Source organism: Pantherophis guttatus, chromosome 2, assembly GCF_059756535.1.
Source record: "Pantherophis guttatus breed Tessera chromosome 2, ASM5975653v1, whole genome shotgun sequence".
Lineage (NCBI taxonomy): Eukaryota > Metazoa > Chordata > Lepidosauria > Squamata > Colubridae > Pantherophis > Pantherophis guttatus.
This window is the reverse complement of record NC_142064.1, coordinates 37481298-37500968: the sequence shown is the minus strand read 5'-3', so window position 1 is coordinate 37500968 and position 19671 is coordinate 37481298. Positions and strand designations below refer to the sequence as shown.

The 19671-nt window shown below is 38.0% G+C and overlaps 1 protein-coding gene across 3 annotated transcripts in view; it reads right to left on the bottom strand.

Moving 5' to 3' along the window:
* Window positions 1-10605, bottom strand: part of RASGRF2 (Ras protein specific guanine nucleotide releasing factor 2) — a 119761-nt gene extending 109156 nt beyond the window's left edge. For all 3 annotated transcript variants that reach the window (XM_034441205.3, XM_034441207.3, XM_034441206.3), the window contains exon 1: window positions 8102-10605. In XM_034441205.3, the coding sequence (XP_034297096.1) occupies window positions 8102-8386 (285 nt within the window). In that variant the 5' untranslated portion in view covers window positions 8387-10605. The remainder of the gene's footprint in view (window positions 1-8101) is intronic.
* Between the last annotated feature and the right edge of the window lie 9066 nt (window positions 10606-19671).

Here is a 19671-nt window from a genome sequence, read left to right as displayed (position 1 = left end):
AACATGTTACGTAATTCCTTTAAAGGATGAGGACAGTATACAGTAGATCTTATTTCCTGTATCAAATTTGACTTTTAGGTAACTTTCAAAATAAATATAAATATATTATAAAAATCGTAAACAAACGCTGAATTGAGCGCTGAATAAGGATTAACAGAATTCAAGAGGATTGGACAAAGTCAGGAGTGGTATTCACTTACCTTCGCTACCAGTTCACAAATGTGAGCGTGCGTATGCTACACTCGCTCGCGCCTCCTCCACACATGCGTAGTCTTCTGCACATATGCAGGGGGGCCAAAAATGGGACGTGATGACGTCTGGGCGGGTGGGCGGAGCCTCCCGCCAGCGCTACCAGATCGCGCGATCTGGATAGAACCGGCTGAATTTCACCTCTGGACTAAGTCCCTTTGTAGCTTTGCAGAAACTCTAAGCTGATTCCTCTTTTGACGCCACTCCCAGGTTTTTGCTAGGCCTTCTCGTACATCTTACCACAAATTGCTTCTATAACTATAAGAAGAATGTATGAGTCCTAGAAGTAATAAAATGGAAGATCTTAAGCTACTATGCTCCCTTCTTAAGAGGCTATCCTTGGAACCAACAGTTTTAGATATTTAACCCATCTCCCACTCTTCCCCATTTTAGGAAAGTTGATGAGAGGGTATCGGAGCTTAGCTACAGAGAGCCTGTAGTTGGACCCTTTTCAGGCCAGGGTACCTGCCAAGATTGCATTAATTTGCAGATAATTCTGGAGGAATTGACACAAGGGAGGTGGTGGATGAAACTGTCCTTGCTCTCCTGGATCTCTTAATGGCTTTTGATACCATCAACTTTGATATCCTTCTGAGCCTGCGTTGGGGATTTGGAGGGGGAGGTACAGTTTTGCAGTGATTTTCCTTAAAAGGGGAGGTGATTTTCCTTAAGAGGGGAGAGGTTGAGCTGTAGGTTCCTGTAATACAGGGTTTCTCAGGCCTCAAGTCTGTGTCCTAATCCTATCCTCTTTAACATTTAAATGAAACCTCTAGATGAAGTCATTTGCTGGCAATGTGTGGTATCATCAATGTGCTGATAATACCCAGTTATATTGTACATCTCTACCCTTCACCAAGCAGGTAATGCTATCACAATGCTCACCAAATGCCTGGAAGCTAAAAGGGTCTGGATGAGGAAGAACCAAATTTGATTCAACCCTGGCAAGATGGGAGTAGCTTCTCCCCCACCTCCCGTGCTTGGTCTGATGATATGCCATCTCTGACTCTGGGCAGGGTTGCACTCCCCTGCAAGGAGCTGGTAAGCAATTTAGGCTCTCTGGAAGTCATGCCTTAATCACTATTTGATACAATGTGCTGTACATGGGGCTGCTCTTGAAGACCACCTGGTCCAGACTGCAGTAGTGCATGCTATGTTGGGCACTCCTAGGTTTGCGCCTATTATATCCCGGATGCATGAACTGCACTGCTTCCTAATTTTTTCCCAGGTGCAATTCAAAGTGATGGGTATCACCTTTAAAGCCCTACCTGGCACAAGACCAGATTGTCTGAGGGACCGCCTATCCCTAAAGCTATCTTCCCATCTTACAAAAGCTGACAGGGTATCCATGCTCCAGATCCCTTCTCTTGAATATTGCCTCTTGTAGCCCTTGGAAGCATGCCTTTTCCATTGCAGCCTTGACGTATGGAATAATCTCCCTCTTAAGATCTGACAGGTCCTCACTCTTTCAGTTTCCAGATGAAGTGAGAATATGATGAAAATGTGGTGGGTTACATCAATGAAGTGTGGTTGTGGTGCCAGGTTTTTCTGGATTTGGTTTTATTTATTGTTTAAATATAGTTACATATATTGTTTCTACTGCTGGGCTGTAAAACACCCAGAGTTTGTTTTTAGATTTGACAGATATATGTTTTAATTAAATGAATAAAACGTACGTCAAAGAAGAAAGAAATAACTCTTCATTATCTGTTTAGGATATTTAATAACATCAATCAGCAAAGTGCTGGCATAAATTAGTAGTATAGTAACTGATAACACAGATTTTGTGGTGTTATTGACATCTATATACTTGACATCAAATTCCACATTCAGATTCTTTGAGTTCTTTGAAAATGAAAGCTTACACCTCACCATGCAACTTTGCATTTTTCATCCTAAACTCTTCAAAATGTATTACATTGATACATAGATTAAAATGGGATGCACACATGCACACACAATACATCTGAATAATCTTAACTTCAAAGTATAACTATATAGAAGCAAATAATGAGTACATATTTACATTCTGTTAATATTCTCTGCTTCCAAACTTACTTCTAATGAAATCTATTTTCACTGATTTCATTGAAGTAAATAATGCCGTGATGGTGAACCTATCACACACGTGCTGGAAGTGGCACGCAGAGCCATCTCTCTGGGCACGCCAAAAGTTGCCCATTGCTCTTCCGGGTTCTGGCACTAGCCAGCTGGTCTTCGTGCGCACGGGAGCACTGGAAACTGGAAGCACAGGTGACCAGTGTGCATGCGCATACCGGAAACCAGAAGCTCAGCTTCCTGGCATGCACATGCACGCCAGGGAACTGCTCTTCTGGTTTTCTGCACTCCCGCGCGGGCACTCTATGGAGCTGCTCTTCCGGTTTCCAGCACTTCCCCCCACACGCGCACTCCAGTTTCGGCACTTGGTGCCAAAAAGGTTTGCCAACACTGAATAATGTATACTGCAATTTTGTAAGTCCTGATGTTTCACTATATTTTACTAGTGCTTAAGCAAAATCTTCTGTATTCAGTTTTGCCTGAAATTTAATTTAAAATTAGGCTATAGTAAATGATTTTACTTCTAATTAATAGTGCTTAGGATTGGCATATAAAGCAGACAATGCATTATATAATGTACTGTGCTCAAAAGAATTACTGTAAAATTTGCTCTGTAGTTATGTGAAATTACCACTTCTGGAAATTAAAAGGTTTTTTTGTTTGTTTCACTGCCTGCATTTGCAAATTCAGTATTGTTTCTGCCTATCAAATATTTCACATTATTATAACTTTTAAATGTTTTAATGATACTTGAGATATAAGACTGAGATATGAAACCTTAGATGTAGTTGCAATAGTTATTTTATGCCTGTTGATGCAAAATTTATCTATGCTCTCTTTCTTCCCATATTTAAAACCAAATGAATAAATAAGACCCAACCAGAAAATAAGCCCTAGCATGATTTTTCAGGATGTTCATTATATAAGCCCTACCCCAAAAATAAGCTCATTAAAATCATCAGCCAGATGGATGCATTTAGTACCATATTTCCTCAGAAATAAGACCTAACTGGAAAATAAACCCTAATGCATCTTTTGGAGCAAAAATTAATACAAGTCCCAGTCTTATTTTCATGGAAACATGGGTAGGGACTTAGCTTGATAATTTCAATGTCTGGGAAATTTTGGAAGATTCAGTCTTAACATGTCTGGAGAATGCTAAACTAGTTTCACTGTTCCCACCAGAAATTTTAATCCTATTTAATATATCATTCTAGAGTTTTTTCTAGCCCAATATATGTTTATTGTTTTATACCTATTCTAGGTATAGGTATAGGTTTTGCATACAGTGCAAAAGTACCCTGTTTTCCCCAAAATAAGACATCCCCTGATAATAAGCCCAATCAGGCTTTTGAGCGCATGGCAATAAAGCCAAGCGCTTATTTCAGGGTTCAAAAAAACATAAGAAAGGGTCTTATTTTGGGGAAAACACGGTAAATAAAAATCTTTTCATTTCAGGATAGGTATTTATTGCAACAAAATGATGAAATTGTGAGATAAAAAGAATTGTGACTGTTAGCTACTCAAAAGCCAGCTAATGCATGACAATCACATCATCCAATGGTAGATTTGCAGCATCTACTCCTTACCAAATAACAGAAATTTTAGGATCTATGTGGTTGTGAAATAATGGTTACAGGTAACAACATGATTAAGGCAATTCATGTTAGAGAATGGCAGCACAGAACTAAAAAAAACTGCAGTTACATGTAGAATAACAGAAGGCTTGCTTGTTACTTTGACCAAAAAGGTCATTCATCCTCCACTCTGCATACTGTAATGAACTGATAATTTGATCTGTGCCACCTATATCACCACCCCAGATCACCAAACATTGTATTGCAGTGAAATACAATAAATACAGGTGAAATAAATTCAGGTCTAATCCATAAAACGTATTTCCCATTAAATATATTTCATTTATTTTTATCAAGATTTTAAGCACATGTATCTCTTTAGCCAAAATTAACATAGAATTTAACAATTAATATAATTTCATACAATTAATATTGTTTGGGGCTGGGGCTGGGACTAAGGCAAAAGGGAACAAGAACTGACCGTGTTTGTGTGTGTGTTTAGATGATGCTAACTAAGCATGAAACCATTTATGCTTAAACTTGTCACAAAAGTAGAAAAACAAAATACCTCTATTTTAAAACATTCTTCTAAATCATCTTGATTTCTATCTAAAAATGTTTAACTGTCTCTCACTGTAACAGCTGAACATTTGTTTTCTGGCATGGTTTGGATTTTTATATAGTTAAATTGATGGATTTTTTGAAGCTATGAAGAATTTATTTCCTATTATTTTAAACGTCAAAAATTTATTCCTTTAGAGATAAAATTCCAGTGCTTCCAAAGAAACTGACACCTGTTTGATTCTATAAATCAAAAGAAATGAGTGTCTATCATCAAATGCAAATTTGTATTCACATAGGAACAATGCACTGGCAATGAAGATGCCACTGCTGAAGTCTGATATAGCATATGACTAAAATTGGAGTTCAATACTTCTTATTCTAGAAATACCTATTGAACATGATGAAATTTATTTTAGAGTAGACTTGTAAAATGACTATAAGAATTTACATCATATTATCACTCATTGAATATTGTCTCTGTTACTTTGTATCATTACCACTTCTGAATATATAAAATATTTTTCCTTTTATTAGATCAAGCAAGCTATATGAATTAACAATTTAATTCAATAACCAAAGTATTTTATTGGTAATTTTAATAGTCTAGAATAGCGCTGTATTGAGTCAAAATATCAGTTAAAATGCATCGTTTCCTAAACTTTCAACTTTATAATAATATTTCCAATTTTTAAAAACTACCATTGCTAATTGCTTCCTACTTGTGAATCTAATCCTGACTTTGAATAACTATAGTGTTATCTAAATTGAAATATATTCATCTTATAAACATCGCTGAGCTCTTTTGATCCATCATCTGGCTAATTGGACCTATTGTTTCCACATATATATTTTTTTAATTTGATTTATATGCCGCCCCTCTCCGGGGACTCAGGGCAGCTTACAATGCATTAAGCAATAGCCTTCATACTTTTGTATATTTATACAAAGTCAGCTTATTGCCCCCACAAACTGGGTCCTCAATTTACCTACCTTAGAAAGGATGGAAGGCTGAGTCAACCTTGTGCCTGGTGAGATTCGAACTTACAGTAATTGCAGACAGCTGATGTTAATCACAATGCTATCAGTCTGCTGAGCCACCGGGCCCATATTATATTTAAAGAAATGCCAGAATTATGTTTCAAGAAACAAAAAATTATGATTACAAAATTCAAATTAATTCAGTAAGGTGTGATAAATTATACAAATCAGTATACAATCTGTTTTTAATAAGAAAAAGTTCAGAAATATTTGGTTTAACTGTACTTAAACATCTGAAGATTTACACATTTCGAATACTTGAAACATTTGACATTAAAAACTCCAGAACTAGTTTCCAAATAGATTAAATCCATTTATTAATCCACTTTATATCGTATATTTTCCTCAGGATAGCATAAACAGCTCTGCCTCTAACTCCATTTTTTTCTCACAAGAACAATCCTACCAGGCAGATTATATTAAGAATGACTACTTCAAAGCCACCACATCATTTTCTATTGCTAAAGATCTCTTTCATCTCTGACTTTACTATTATATTTCATGATATGTCATGGAAAACTGATCACTTTTCAAAAGTGGCAGTACACCATCAGGTTATCACACCATTTTTTTCCATTGAAATCCATCTAATTCCTTATTCTACACTGAGACCTGATTCGTATCTCCAGGGGATATAGTACAAAAAGAGGTAGCAATATTTAAAAGCCTTATTCTAGACCCAATCTGGTGTATTTCAGATAAACTGGATTACATCTCACAAATTTCCAGCCAGCATGCTTTAGACCAATCTTTCTGATCTGGTGCCTTCTGATGAATTGGACTATAACCAGGAATGTACAAAACAACCGGAAAAATATTCTCATCTCAAAATACCTTTTTTGAGTGTTCCAATCCTGAATTAAAACTCATGTGTTTTGTATCAAAATAACTTGCAGAGCATATTGTTTTTCCAAGAGTGAAATAAAACTTGAGTGTCTTGGCTTTCCAAGAACGACAGTTATGATTGGACTCCTTTTTTCCAAATGTTTCCTGCCTAGCCAATAGAGCAACTAGAATAGCATTAAACAGAGTTAAACTCAAGAAGAAAGTTGATCAAAGCTGCATGTCCACTAATTATTGCTGTTTCAAAATAACAACAAAAACTTTCTAAAGGGAAGCTAAAGACAAAGTGAATGTTCTGATTATTGTGCTGTATTTCATTTGCAGACAGGCAATACAAAAATATAAGGAGTCCTTGGTACTCTCTGAGCTTGGTAGTTTTCTTACAGATGTTTCATTACTAAAACTAGGTAACATCATCAGTGCTAGTCGAAAGTATGCATAGATGTGCCCAAATCTCCTTCATAAACAAGCGTTGCCAATATTCTAAGGTTGTATAAATAGAAAGACTAGTACTGTAGTACTGTACTATACAGGTACTCCTCGACTTACAACAGTTACAACAGCACTGACAAAAGTGACATGACCATTTTTCACATTTATGACCATTGCAGCATCCCCATTGTCACGTGATTTACATTCAGATGTTTCACAAATAGTTCATGTTTATGACAAAATCAATGGGGAAGTCAGATTCACTTAAAAACCTAACTTACTTAACAAATGTGGGGAGAAATGTCCTAACTTAACAAATGTGGGGAGAAAAGTTGTAAAATGGGGCAAAATTCACTTAACACATTTCTCACTTAACAACATAAATTTTGGGCTCAATTGTGGTCGTAAGTCAAAGACTACCTGTATTGCCTTGGTTTATTGAATTTTGATGTGGACTTGCATTGTATGCATTCTCTCTCATAGCTCTTTCAAAGTTAATGTTATTAAACAGTTAAGAAGAATCAGAAGATCTTTTTCTTCAGCCAGCAGTCACTGCTATATGCCAGCAAAAACATCAGGAAATGAAACATAATTCACACCTGGCAGGCAGTCTGAGAAAAACAAGTTATCTACCAAAACTTGGCCAAGGATTTTTAAAAACCAAACATTAACATTGCTCCCTATTCAAGAGAATGTTGAAGAGTTTAGCTGCTGTCTTCCTCCTGTACTCTGGGGCTGAAAAATCTAGAGGCTTTATTTAAAGAGACTGAAAATACCTTCAATTCCGCTGACGGCTTTTTAAAAAGACGTGTTAATCTAACTACATTTGTCAGGGAAGAGAAATGTTTCTATTGTTCTCTTGGGGACTTCCCCCCCCCAAAAAACCGGGTTGAAAATCACGCCCTTGACTAAATTTCATCCCCACCTTTAACATACGCTAACATTTTCTGCTTCAAGCACACCCTAACTCATTCGACAGCCTTCCCAAGCGCTAGCTGGGCAACGCAGAGGAGTCTGTACCACAACTCATCCAGAAGGTTGAGAAAAGCTAGTCGAGAGCTCAAACTTGTAAGCTCAGGGAGAGCCAAACCTCCGTTGGGTAGAGCAGCACATATCTCTCCACCTGCCTTACGATCTCCTTTACCCAAAGTGAGACTCGGCTAGTAGCCCCAGAACTTCAGCAGAGAAGACCCCGCGGTCGCGCGTGGCCCAGGGCCAAGGCACCCCATTTTAAAGTTGAGCCCCTTTTCTGCGCCAACGTCCCATTAGCGGGAAGGGAGCCTTAGCAAAGGAGGAGGTGGAGAAAGGGGGAAAACCCTAGCGAGGGCGGGGCCCGCCGCTACCTGCTTGTCCAGCGCCGAGTCCTTAGCGCTGGCGGCGGATGCGCCCTTTGGAGCGAGCGCCCTCTCGCAGCTGCAGCCTTCCAGCATGTACACGCCGGCGGGCCGGGCGCTCTGCTCGCTTTCGAAATAGAAGAGCATGTTCTGGTACAGGGCGAACCATTTGTCGTGCCAGCGGCTGGTCTCGGCGGTCTTTTTGCTCAGGTAGCCGCGCCTGGTGCCCTCCTTGCGAGCCAACACGGCGAGGTATAAGGCGTGCCCTTCGTTGTAGCGCACGCTTTTCTGCATGGTGCCTCCAGCGCCGACGGCGAACCGCTCGGATCAACGCGGGGGTGGGGGGGAGAAGCCCCTGCCGTCACCAGCGCGTCGTCGAAGGGGAGCGCGGCTTCTCCGGACAGGCGAGGCGAAGCCTGACGGAACCTAGAGCCATCAGCCTTTCCGCGGTGGCGCACACCACTGCAAAGCCTCGCGCCGGCGCGCTCCTCCGTCCTGGTGGGGGGTGTCGCCACCTTGGGCGCTATTGGAGACCGGGGCTGTAGCTGAGCTCCTTTGCTTCAGCCGGCGGCTGCTCCGAGCGCTTCAGCCCCGCCCAGGGGCGCCGGCGGCATCCTTGTTCTGGGCGCCTCACGCGTCTTTTCGCCAAGGAAAGTTCTGCGAGCCGCGCTTTCCCCGACTACAGCCGCGCCGCGCTCGCTGAAGCTTCCGGACCTCTCTTCCTCCTCCTCCTCCGGCAGCTGCTGCCCATTCAACCTCTCCACACCCGACCCCAGCCCTCTCCTCCACCGGGAGCCAGAAAGGAAAATAATCACTCGGGAGATGAGCCGTAATCGGCTTTGAGACCAATTTAAAGCACAAAGTCGCCACCGCGGCCGGTGCCAGAGCGCGGAATAACAACCCTCCCTCGGAGTGGGTGCGCGTTCCCGCCTCTAGAGAGCTCAAACCTCCCTCCTCCTCCTCTTTTTTTTTTTTTTTTTTTGCCGCCCGCCTCCGGGAATGGGGGCGTTATCTCCAGCCCGTCGAGCCAAGGGAAGGAACGGGGGTTTGAAGGGGGGAGGGGGAGAAAGGAGAGGAGAAGTGCGGATTTGTCGGACAAAATGCCCGAGGCGGTGTGTGTGGCAGCGGTCGCTTTTTCTGCGGGGGAAACGTCGATGCGGGAGGGCCAACGAAGCTTTCGAATGAGGACCTGCGAAGTTAAGCGGAGTGCATAATCCGCTCCTGCGGTGCTTTCCCGGCTGCGGGATTAGTTGGAGAGAGCGAGAATAAAGTATCTTCAGATTCTCTCACGACACGTCAGTTTAGTGGAGGAGTTATTCTGGCGTAAACGCTCGTTCCTGAGTGTTTGTAACTCACATAGAGACGGAGAGAGCGTTTCCCTCCACTCTTTCCTCACGTCATCTTCAAGGCTGTTGAAGTCACAAAATCTGCTCTACAGGTTGAACGTTTACGGAGTTCAAAGAACAGGTGCTGGGCCTGGATGCTGAGAAGGAAAAGGAACCTTCAGTGGAGAGTTGAATAATAGTTTCATTAGGAATGGGCAAAATGTCACCCAATCATGTACAAGCTCCTGAGCTCTCCAAAAATCCCTCAGCAACTTGCATGGCACAGACAGCAGACAGACAGGAAGTTATAAAATAAACTTTGGAAGAATGTCAGCTCAAAAAGTGGAATCTTTCTGCAGGTGTCCTTGAAATCTTAAGGGGAAACTGATTATCAAATAAGCTTTCGTTGGTTAAAAAAATCTTCATGATTTTTCTTGAGTATATAAATATAGGTGAATGTAGCATCTTATCATTTTTTCCCAAAAGCACAGAAGGCTGTGTCCTTTCAGATTTTGCAACTGGTGAAAAAAAACCCATAGAATCATAGTGTTGGCATCCTTAAGACCATCAACTCCGGCCTGAAATTCCATTAAAGTAAGGGTCACTTCTGAATAGACCCACATGGGACTGTGTTGTTTAAATCTGTTAAATTCAGTTTCAGTTAATCTGAATAAGCATATCATTATATTCTGGAATGAAAAATGTCCTTATTTTACTGTAGGGCACTGGAGTTCTGTTCAGTAATAGTGCAACTATATACTTATCTGCCTCCAGAAATTAACATAGGTTATTAAGTTTGTTGTAAAATTGTTTGATGTTCTTCTACAGCTATTTATACAAAAATTATGCAAAATAGGACTATCTATAACTAATGAAAGGCTTAGTGTTGTTGAAATGCCCGAACAATTGTAAGGTCAGTCACATTTGCAAAGTGTTATATTTTATGATTCTTGATGAACGTATCTTTTCTTTCATGTACACTGAAAGCATATGCACCAAGACAAATTCCTTGTATACCCAATCACACTTGGCTAATAAAAAATTCTATTCTATTCTATTCTATTCTATTCTATTCTATTCTATACGACTGGCAGGTCACTTGGCAAATTGACAAAATCTAAATTAACCAAAATCTGTAATTGGAATCCCTCAAGCATAGACATTCCTCATCACTACGTAGATTTCCATCCAAAATAATATTGCATCATTTTAAACAGGATATATAATTTATAATCTGATTTACCTGCTGACATCAAGCAACAGGTTAACAATTTATCTCTTATGCTTGATAATGCTTCCTTTTTGTCTCTATATAAAATGGCAAATACGTTTGTAAAGCTTTTCCATTTTAAAAGATCACACCTTCCTTCTCTGAAGATTCAGTCAATTTGGAAAGTAATTACTCAGTAAAAATAGTTTATTCTTAATAAATTTTTATTCCTTACCCCATACTTTTATTCATTTCATATAGCTTGGTATGTTTCAAAAATAAAATTTATTATTTCAATTTGCATCAAGTCAGCTGCCTTGTCATAAACAAAAATCCAGAATAATCATTACAATAAAAATAGATATTGATGAGTGAGTCTCAGTGTCTATAACTAAGCTAAACATTGTTTGCAATTGCTATTCCTTTTTTCATTGAGACTCATAATCGCTAAACTATTTTTAACACCATTTAATTTGTTTTATCTCTGCAAACGTGCCCAAGTTCAAGGAGCTATTTTGTAGCTTGCAGCATAATATAAGGCATTTATTGAGTGGGTAGCCCTGAGAGTTGAGTAATTCCTATTTTATACCTGTACATCAAATTAACTGCTAGTTGATCCTAATAAGCACACTGAACTTTTGCCAGATCTTATTCATAATATTGTTAATGTAATAAAACAAGGATAAGTTATTTTGCATACATGCTGAAGTATTCATTTCTAAGGCTCTTTTATTTTGCTTCCTGATTTATATAATGCCAGACAAAGGAGTAAGATGATTTCCAATTAACATTTTAGATAATTGGCTGTGACTTATGTCTTGAATGCTACAGTTCTAGATACATGTAAATCATGGGGATATAGGGTGGGGAATACCTATCAGTAGAGATGTATGAATGGTGCTCATTTAAATCCAAACATTGTTAGATAGGTTCCCACTGATGCTGTCCGCTAAAAGGAAGCAAGGCTATGGCATCCACTTGAAAGAAAAGTCGGGTGCCTGTAATTGTGGAGTCTCTCTGGCAAGAACAAAGTATGTTTATTCACAGAGAACTTGCATCAATTCTAGGTGGTTAGAGGACTGATAACAGTAACAAAGAGTCATCCTGCATTCCTCAGCTAGAAGTTAGAAATAGGGATGGCCTGGAGCAAACAGAATGTGTTTTGAATAAACAGAAATAGAATAACAGAGTTGGAAGGGACCTTGTAGGTCTTCTAGTCCAACCCCCTGCTTAGGCAGGAAACCCTACACCACTTCAGACAAATGGTTATCCAACATCTTCTTAAAACCTTCCAGTCTTGGAGCACTTACAACTTCTGGAGGCAAGTTGTTCCACTGTTAATTGTTCTAACTGTCAGGAAATTTCTCTTTAGTTCTAGGTTGCTTCTCTCCTTGATTAGTTTCCACCCATTGCTTCTTGTCTGCCCTTAGGTGCTTTGGAGAATAGTTTGAGTCCCTCTTCTCTGTGGCAACCCCTGAGATATTGGAACACTGCTATCATGTCTCCCCCTAGTCCTTCTTTTCATCAGACTAGACATACCCAGTTCCAGCAACTGTTCTTTATATGTTTTAGCCTCCAGTCTCCTGATCATCTTTGTTGCTCTTCTCTGCAGTTTTTCTAGAGTCTCAACATCTTTTTTACATTGTGGCGACCTGGAACATTCATTAGCAAAGGCTAAGGAATAGGGACGGCTAGAGATCAATAGGACAATTGTTAGATCATTACTAAATGTTTATTAGATTATTTGTTTTATATATCCCTTATCCCACCTTCCGCTTTAGTGAAAATGTATAAAGTTAATTCTATTGTTTGAGGTTCCTTCGCATTTTCTAGCCAGGACCCCTTTTCTTGGAGCACTTCAGTGAAAGGAAACAAAACCTGCACCTCATGTATGGTGTTCTTCATCAACTTTGGCACCATGTTCAGACCCGAATTGGGAACAACACCACATTTTGGAAAAATCAAAATGATCTCCTGATTTCATATTAATATGTTCCTTTGGTATTGTACAGAAAATGGTGTTATTTGGAAAGAAGGACACATATGTTTCAACATGAATGGAGTAATTATTCTCCCATATATTTAAAAAATAAAAATCGCCATTTATCCTAGAAAAGTTCTGTTCCAACAATAGTGGCATGGATTTAGGAAATCCAAACTCAGATGTCAAACATTCTAACTATACTTTGTTTTAATTATATTTTATTGAACCAGCCATACTGTAGTTCACACATAATTAATAAAAGACCAAATATTCCACGTTATGGCTGACACGACGTGTCAGTGCAGCCAATGTGTAGTGGCTGAAAATTCAAAGGTAAAGCATTTGCTTTATAAATAGCATTTGGTTAAAATGTCAGTGAGAATGATTATTGTATGAAAAGCCATGGAGTGCTGCTACTAATTAGTGTACTGTAAAATCAATTTTCCCTAACCTGTGGTTCTCTAGATCTTTTGGATCAATGTTCTCATAATTCCCAGATACACATTAGAAATTGAGTTCAACATAACTGAAAGTAACCAGAAGAAGGAAAACTGGTCATTAATTTATTAGACCAATGTCATATTCCCCTGATTCTCGATCAATGTATACTTCAATGCCAGATTTCTTTGTCTCCATGAAAAGCTTGCATAATTCTTAAAACAGCAGCATTCTCCAGTATGAGTCAAGTGAGATGGTCTGACAACAGAATTCGAAAAGGGAAATGTTTGGTAATGCTAAATGTATCAAAAAGAACATGGTAACTATGGCAACAAAATTAACACTAAGGCAACGTGTTATAACGGGGTAAATTTCACTACTAATAGCTTATATTCAGCATGAATGTTGCCCTAGAGCAGGTATTCCAGCAACTCTACTGCCAAAAAACAGTTTAAAAATTTAGAAGAACTCACTTTTTAAGATGTGAATCCAAAGTCAGTTTCAATTTATGGGGGAAAAGCTCACTAGTCTTTGGTCAATAACATCAACATTTGCAGAAAAAAATAGCAAGCATGAATATACTGCTAATATTAAATAATTGATGATGCAAATACAAAACTATATAAAGGTTTGAAATTCATTTCATTGGAACAAAATTCATAAACTAGATAGCTATCATTCCCTATAGACATCTCAAGTAAAATATTTAATAAATTATTTAACTGAGAACATCAATAATGTTTAGAAACTCTTTTGAGTTCCAAAATATATACTTTGATTGAGTATTACTCACCTTAAGCAAGTCATACCATAATTTCAGATTAGGCTCTGGTAAGAATCAATCAATCAAATAATTGGAGTCTGATTTTTTTAAAAAAAAATACGACTCTTTAATCCCTTTGTTCAGGGTGGAGTTGGGACGACTGAATGGAGCTGAGTGTTTACTGGCCAGATGCCTTCCTGACACCTACACAGAGTTCACAGCAGATATTTTCTCTTTGTGGCCTGATAGAGAAACATCTTCCACTGCCTAGGATTGAACTCTTCTTTCCTGTAGGCCACTCTTAAATTGATGTTTGATTGATAAGGATTTATTTTCAATAAGTGTTTAATATTGGAACAATTTTTGGCTTTAATTCAAAATCCTAAATTTATATTTTCAATTTTTTATTATGTTCTGGAGAATGTGGGAATGTATTGCATACGCTTTTTATGTCATTTTAATTGGTCCTTATAAAAATATTACCCAATTCTTGAATTGGGAACTTATCTCATGAAAAATATTCCATTTTATGTTCCTTGGGGAAATACCATTTTTTGCAATTAGGATGGATGGAGTTTTATAGACATAGATAATGCATATAGATAAAACTAATTTGTCAATGCCCAATTCTATGTTGTTCCCCTAATGTTTAAACTGAATGGAAACAGACAATACTTGTATAAATTCTTCTGTGCATAGATTCCATTCAGATAGATAAAAATCAGTGGTTCTTATAAGATTAAAAGCTGAAGCCCTGAAGCTATTTTCTCCTTGTGTTTTTACCAGTAAGACCGGTCTATCAGGGCAACCTGGTCTACCCAATTATGGGATGGAGCACACTATTTCCACTTTCACTTTTCAGCCCCAATCCAGGAGTCTTCGCAGGCAGTCACTTTCACAACAAACTATTTTTGTGTTGAATTTATATTTACCGACAAAGAAATAAAGGAAGACTAGTCTAAGTCTATTTCAAGCTATTTAGCTCTCACATCTAGCCATACCCGGATTCGAATCCCAGAAGGGTATGGCTAGCTGATGAGAGCTAAATAGCTTGAAATAGATCTATACTAGTCTCCTTTTATTTCTTTGTTGGTAAATATAAATTCCCCTTGTAAGTTTAGTCAGGGCAGTTATACCCACCAATAGCAAATAGGCTGAGGAAATAGTTCCAGCAGAGCATTTTAAAGAAAATATATATTGCAGCATCAGTTATACAACAGCTGAGCCCAACATATATCTCATACATAGTTAATGTAATGCGAACACAAAACTGGATTCAAACTGGCACAGAATCCACATTGGGGAATTTACAACTACCAGCACAAGACTAATCTGCAGATATCTTAACAGTTTCTTCTTGAAGAAGTAGCTTTGTAGTCGTAAAGTTGCCCAGGTTGGAGACCCTGTCCTAGAATAAATGCAGCTGAGATACTTTTATTAGCTGAGTGCAGGGAACTTCCTTCCTTTTAGACAGAATAACTGCCAACTGACCTTGGTTGTCATTGCAGAGGTGAAGGTAAACATCTCTGTTTTTCTTACCAGTCACAAGAAGAAGGATAAGTTACCACCTCTCTATCTGTACAAATCCACCAGCAAGGGAATAAAGAAGAATAAAGAAAAGAAAAGAAAAGAACCCTTTTTCAACAGTGACCATAGCATGATTGACTTTTGTCTCAATTTATATCCTTGCAAAGAGGGTCATAATGATGGAACTCCAATTTATAACTTTAAAAAAGCTAACTATGATCTCATAGCTGCCAACCTCTCATCTCTTGATTGGCACATTCTGTTCACTGACTGTAATACTGCTGAAGACCATTATAACACTTTTTTGCTTGAAGTCAAAAGAGTCATTAAACTATACGTACCATTAGTAACCTCCAAAACCAGAAAAAACAAATTACCCATAACAATAAGGAAGTTTCAATCCAAAAAAAAAATCTCTTTAGTGAAAAAACAAAACCGACCTTTGCGATCATATTATAAGCAGCTGCATCCTCTTCACTGATGACGTAAAACTATATAACACCACCGACAATACTGCTACCCTACAAAGCGACCTTGACTATGTGTCAGAATGTCGAACAATTGGCAACTTCAAATCTCAACCAACAATGCTCTGTTTTACACATTGGCAATAAAAATCAGAACACTAAATACAAGCTGGGCGGATATGACCTTGTAGACGACCCTCACTCTGTCAAGGATATAGGAGTAGTCATCTCAAATGATCTAAGCCCCTGAGTTCACTGTAACAGCATTGCCAAAAAGGCATTAAGAGTTGTTAACCTAATTTTACGAAGTTGCTTCTCTGGTAACATCAAACTGTTAACTAGGGCATACAAAACCTTTGCCAGACCAATTCTCGAATACAGTTTATCTGCCTGGAATCCATACTGTATATCGGATATTAATACAATTGAGCAAGTCCAGACGTATTTCACAAGAAGAGTACTCCACTCCTCTGTTCACAATAGAATACCTTATGCCAACAGGCTCGAAATTTTGGGCTTGGACAACTTTGAACTACACCAACTACAGTATGACCTAAGCGTAGTATACAAAATTGTCTCCTAAATGTCCTGCCTGTCAATGACTACTTCAGCTTCAACTGCAATAATACACGGGCAAACAATAGATACAAACTCAAGGTAAACTGCTCTAAAGTCAATTGCAGAAAATATGACTTCAGCAACAAAGTGGTCAATGCCTGAATGCACTACCTGATTCTGATGTTACATCCTCAAACCCCCAAAACCTTAAACTGTCTACTGTGGACCCTAAGAGGTCTGTAAGGGGGTATGCATAAGCGCACCAGCCTACTGTCCTACTGTCCCCATTTATTCGTACTCATTTCCTGTGTCTATGTCCATGTTTATACTTATAGATGTTTTCTCGTACATGTTTGACAAACTAAATAAATAAATAAATAGTTGCAATTGGATGCACTTTACTATTTGTCAGTTTGTTTTGGAGCTATCAGATTAATCTTCCTCTATCTTTACAACTCCACTCTCATTGTGTATTTCTAGAAAGACTAATACTTATTTTTCATTGATAAACAATACTGAAAAGTTACATTAAGTACGTTTTCAAATAATACCTAAGTTTTATTTTTTATATTAGTTCAGAAAATTGTAATTGGAAAAGCTATCCAAAATTTTAGTTTACAGTTAAATTTCTCCACAATTTTGTCACTGGTGGATATATATGAATGATTCATCCCACAAGACAAGAACCTTTACTATTCCATTTTATCATGTAGTTATTTTTAAAAAAATCATAGCAATAATATTTGAATTGCTCTCCCTTTCCATTTGCCAAACAAGAATTGTGGGTCACTGTTTGAAGAACTGAAAATCTGAAGCGTCTTTCAGATGGCAATATACAACATTAAGTAGCATTCAATATTCCAGCCATAATTAGGTTATCTCTAAAGAATGGATGGTCAACAAGGGGTTATTGTAATCTTCAGTCATTATAAAGCAAATATGTACTTCATGCTATTATAATTTATATACTAAACACTCTTTAAACAATCAAACTAAAATTATGACATTATAGCAGTAAATATCTTTTCAGTTCATCATCACATTAAGGAGAATACCAAGGACACTGTATAACTTTTGTATGTAGACTGAAATATGAACGTATTAATCTTACTCTCTAACTGAATTTCAGTTTTATCCCTTAAAATCTATATGAAGCTCTGGAAAACTTTTTATCAGATTTTTAATTCAGATCAGTTGTGTTTTCAAAAAACAATTTTAAAATAAATAAATTAACGGATAGCAATTTCAAATTGCTCCATACAAAGATATTAATTTCAAAATTTATTGTTGGTGTAGTGTCTATATGTTGGAGACAGAATGAGAATAGAGCCTTTGCCCACATTGTACTATGTTACAACTGCAGTCTTATCACAGCTTTGCCATCTGCTCAAGAGACTTCCATTAATAGTTTTACATGTATGGTTATGCACAATCAAGTTATTGCCATGTAAACCAAGCTGCACTTGTTATTAATATATTTCTGAGAGCAAGGTGCTGGTTTATCATCTATAAAGTGATATCTTATATGGCTTAGGAATTGGTGTCTTTGAGACCACTATTTCTCTATAGATTTTGCCTGCCTGCAGTGGTGTATTAACCATTAAGCAGACTAAGCACGTGCTTAGGGCACCAGGCCCAAAGGGGGCACCACAAAGTTGAGAAAGAAAAGAACCCAATGAAGATTTATATAAAAAAAAATGTAAAAAAAAAGGAGGGGGGCACCAAGATTTGTCAGTGCTTAGAGCACCAGTGAGCCTTAATCCGCCACTGCCTGCCCGATCTACTGTTGGAGGAAAGATGAATCCTGTGGCACCTTATAATGTAGGACTCAATTTACCCCCTGAAGAGTGGAGAGCAGAGGCCCTATTCCCAGCCATCAAAGGTAGTCTAGAAGGATACTGTAATCAAAGGTATGAGAGGCACTTGAGACATCTAGCAGGATCAAAAAGTCTGTACTCTCCTATCCTGGTCCCATCAAAATATAATCAATGTTATCTCAGTTCTTATCACCTTGAAATTCAACTAGAAAGAGTTAAAATTATACATCCAGGTATGATCTCAACCAGGTATGCCCACAATTGCAAGTCCATCACTTTCTTGACAAATCTTAGCTCAAAGGAGAAGTTGACAATAGTGGCAATAGTTCTCCAAAATTCTAATTGGCAATAGTTTTCCAAAATTCCTGGTCAAAATCTGGCATGTCCTTTTTTGAGGGGGGCTTGCACATTTTTTTAAAGACCAACAGCATTATGTTGCATGTTCAAGATGATTCACTGCCATTTTGACAAAACCTTTTGTTACCTCCTTGGAGGTTTTCACCAATCAAGAAGTAAGTGCTAGAAGACCACTTCCTCAGGAACAACCGGATTTGAAGATTAAATAAATATGTTGATCCTATATGAACAGTACGATATTTTTGGAAATAGATGGGCTTTACCTGAAAACATAACAAATGTCTAATCTAAACTAATCTAATCATGTTCCCTTTTGTTCAGTTTTGGTTCTTAAAATTAATGTCAGTGATACTCAGTCAAGGTTATTACCTTTATTGTTATATTTATTATAAGTCCCTATTGTGATTATTTTATGTGATTAAGCTTGCCCATCCTACAAAGCTGAACCACTTTTCCACCCAAGGGTATGCCTTTGTATTTCTCTCTTATTCAGCTGTAATGCAAGTTGACAAGCACTATGACTGAGAGGAAGGAAAATAAGTGGTCTGGATTAGAGAATGTATTATGCAGAGCAAAGTTTTACAAGAAAAGAAAGGACAATAGAAATCTTTTTGGGAGAGAAACATAGTAATAAAAAATGGCTATTTACAAATTGGAGATATGATTCACATAAATTAATTCATAAAGTATTGAGAGAGTACTCTTTCTTCTCAAGCTCTTTGAAAAAAATCCAGTCACATTTTTTACTTTGTTGCACTTTAAACTTTGATTAATGTGATATGTAAATTCACATGTACTTCATATTGAAAATGTTTTTTAATAAGTAATTTTTTAAAATAGAACTATTTTAATGGTATTTAATCATACATTATGTTAGCATAGCTTCATATGATACCCTCCACCTGGAAACAGGTTATAGACAGTGGTGTGATTCAGCCAGTTCGCACCACTTCGGGAGAACCGACTGTTAACTTTCTGAGCAGTTTGGTGAACTGGTTGTTGGAAGAAATCATTGCCTCTCCTCAGTAGGAACAGAATCAAACAGGGTGTGTGGGAATTGGCAAGATATCTAAATGACCTGATCTTCCCAAAACAAAGAATAGCTTTCTTCAGAGCCAGATTAACATTCTTCC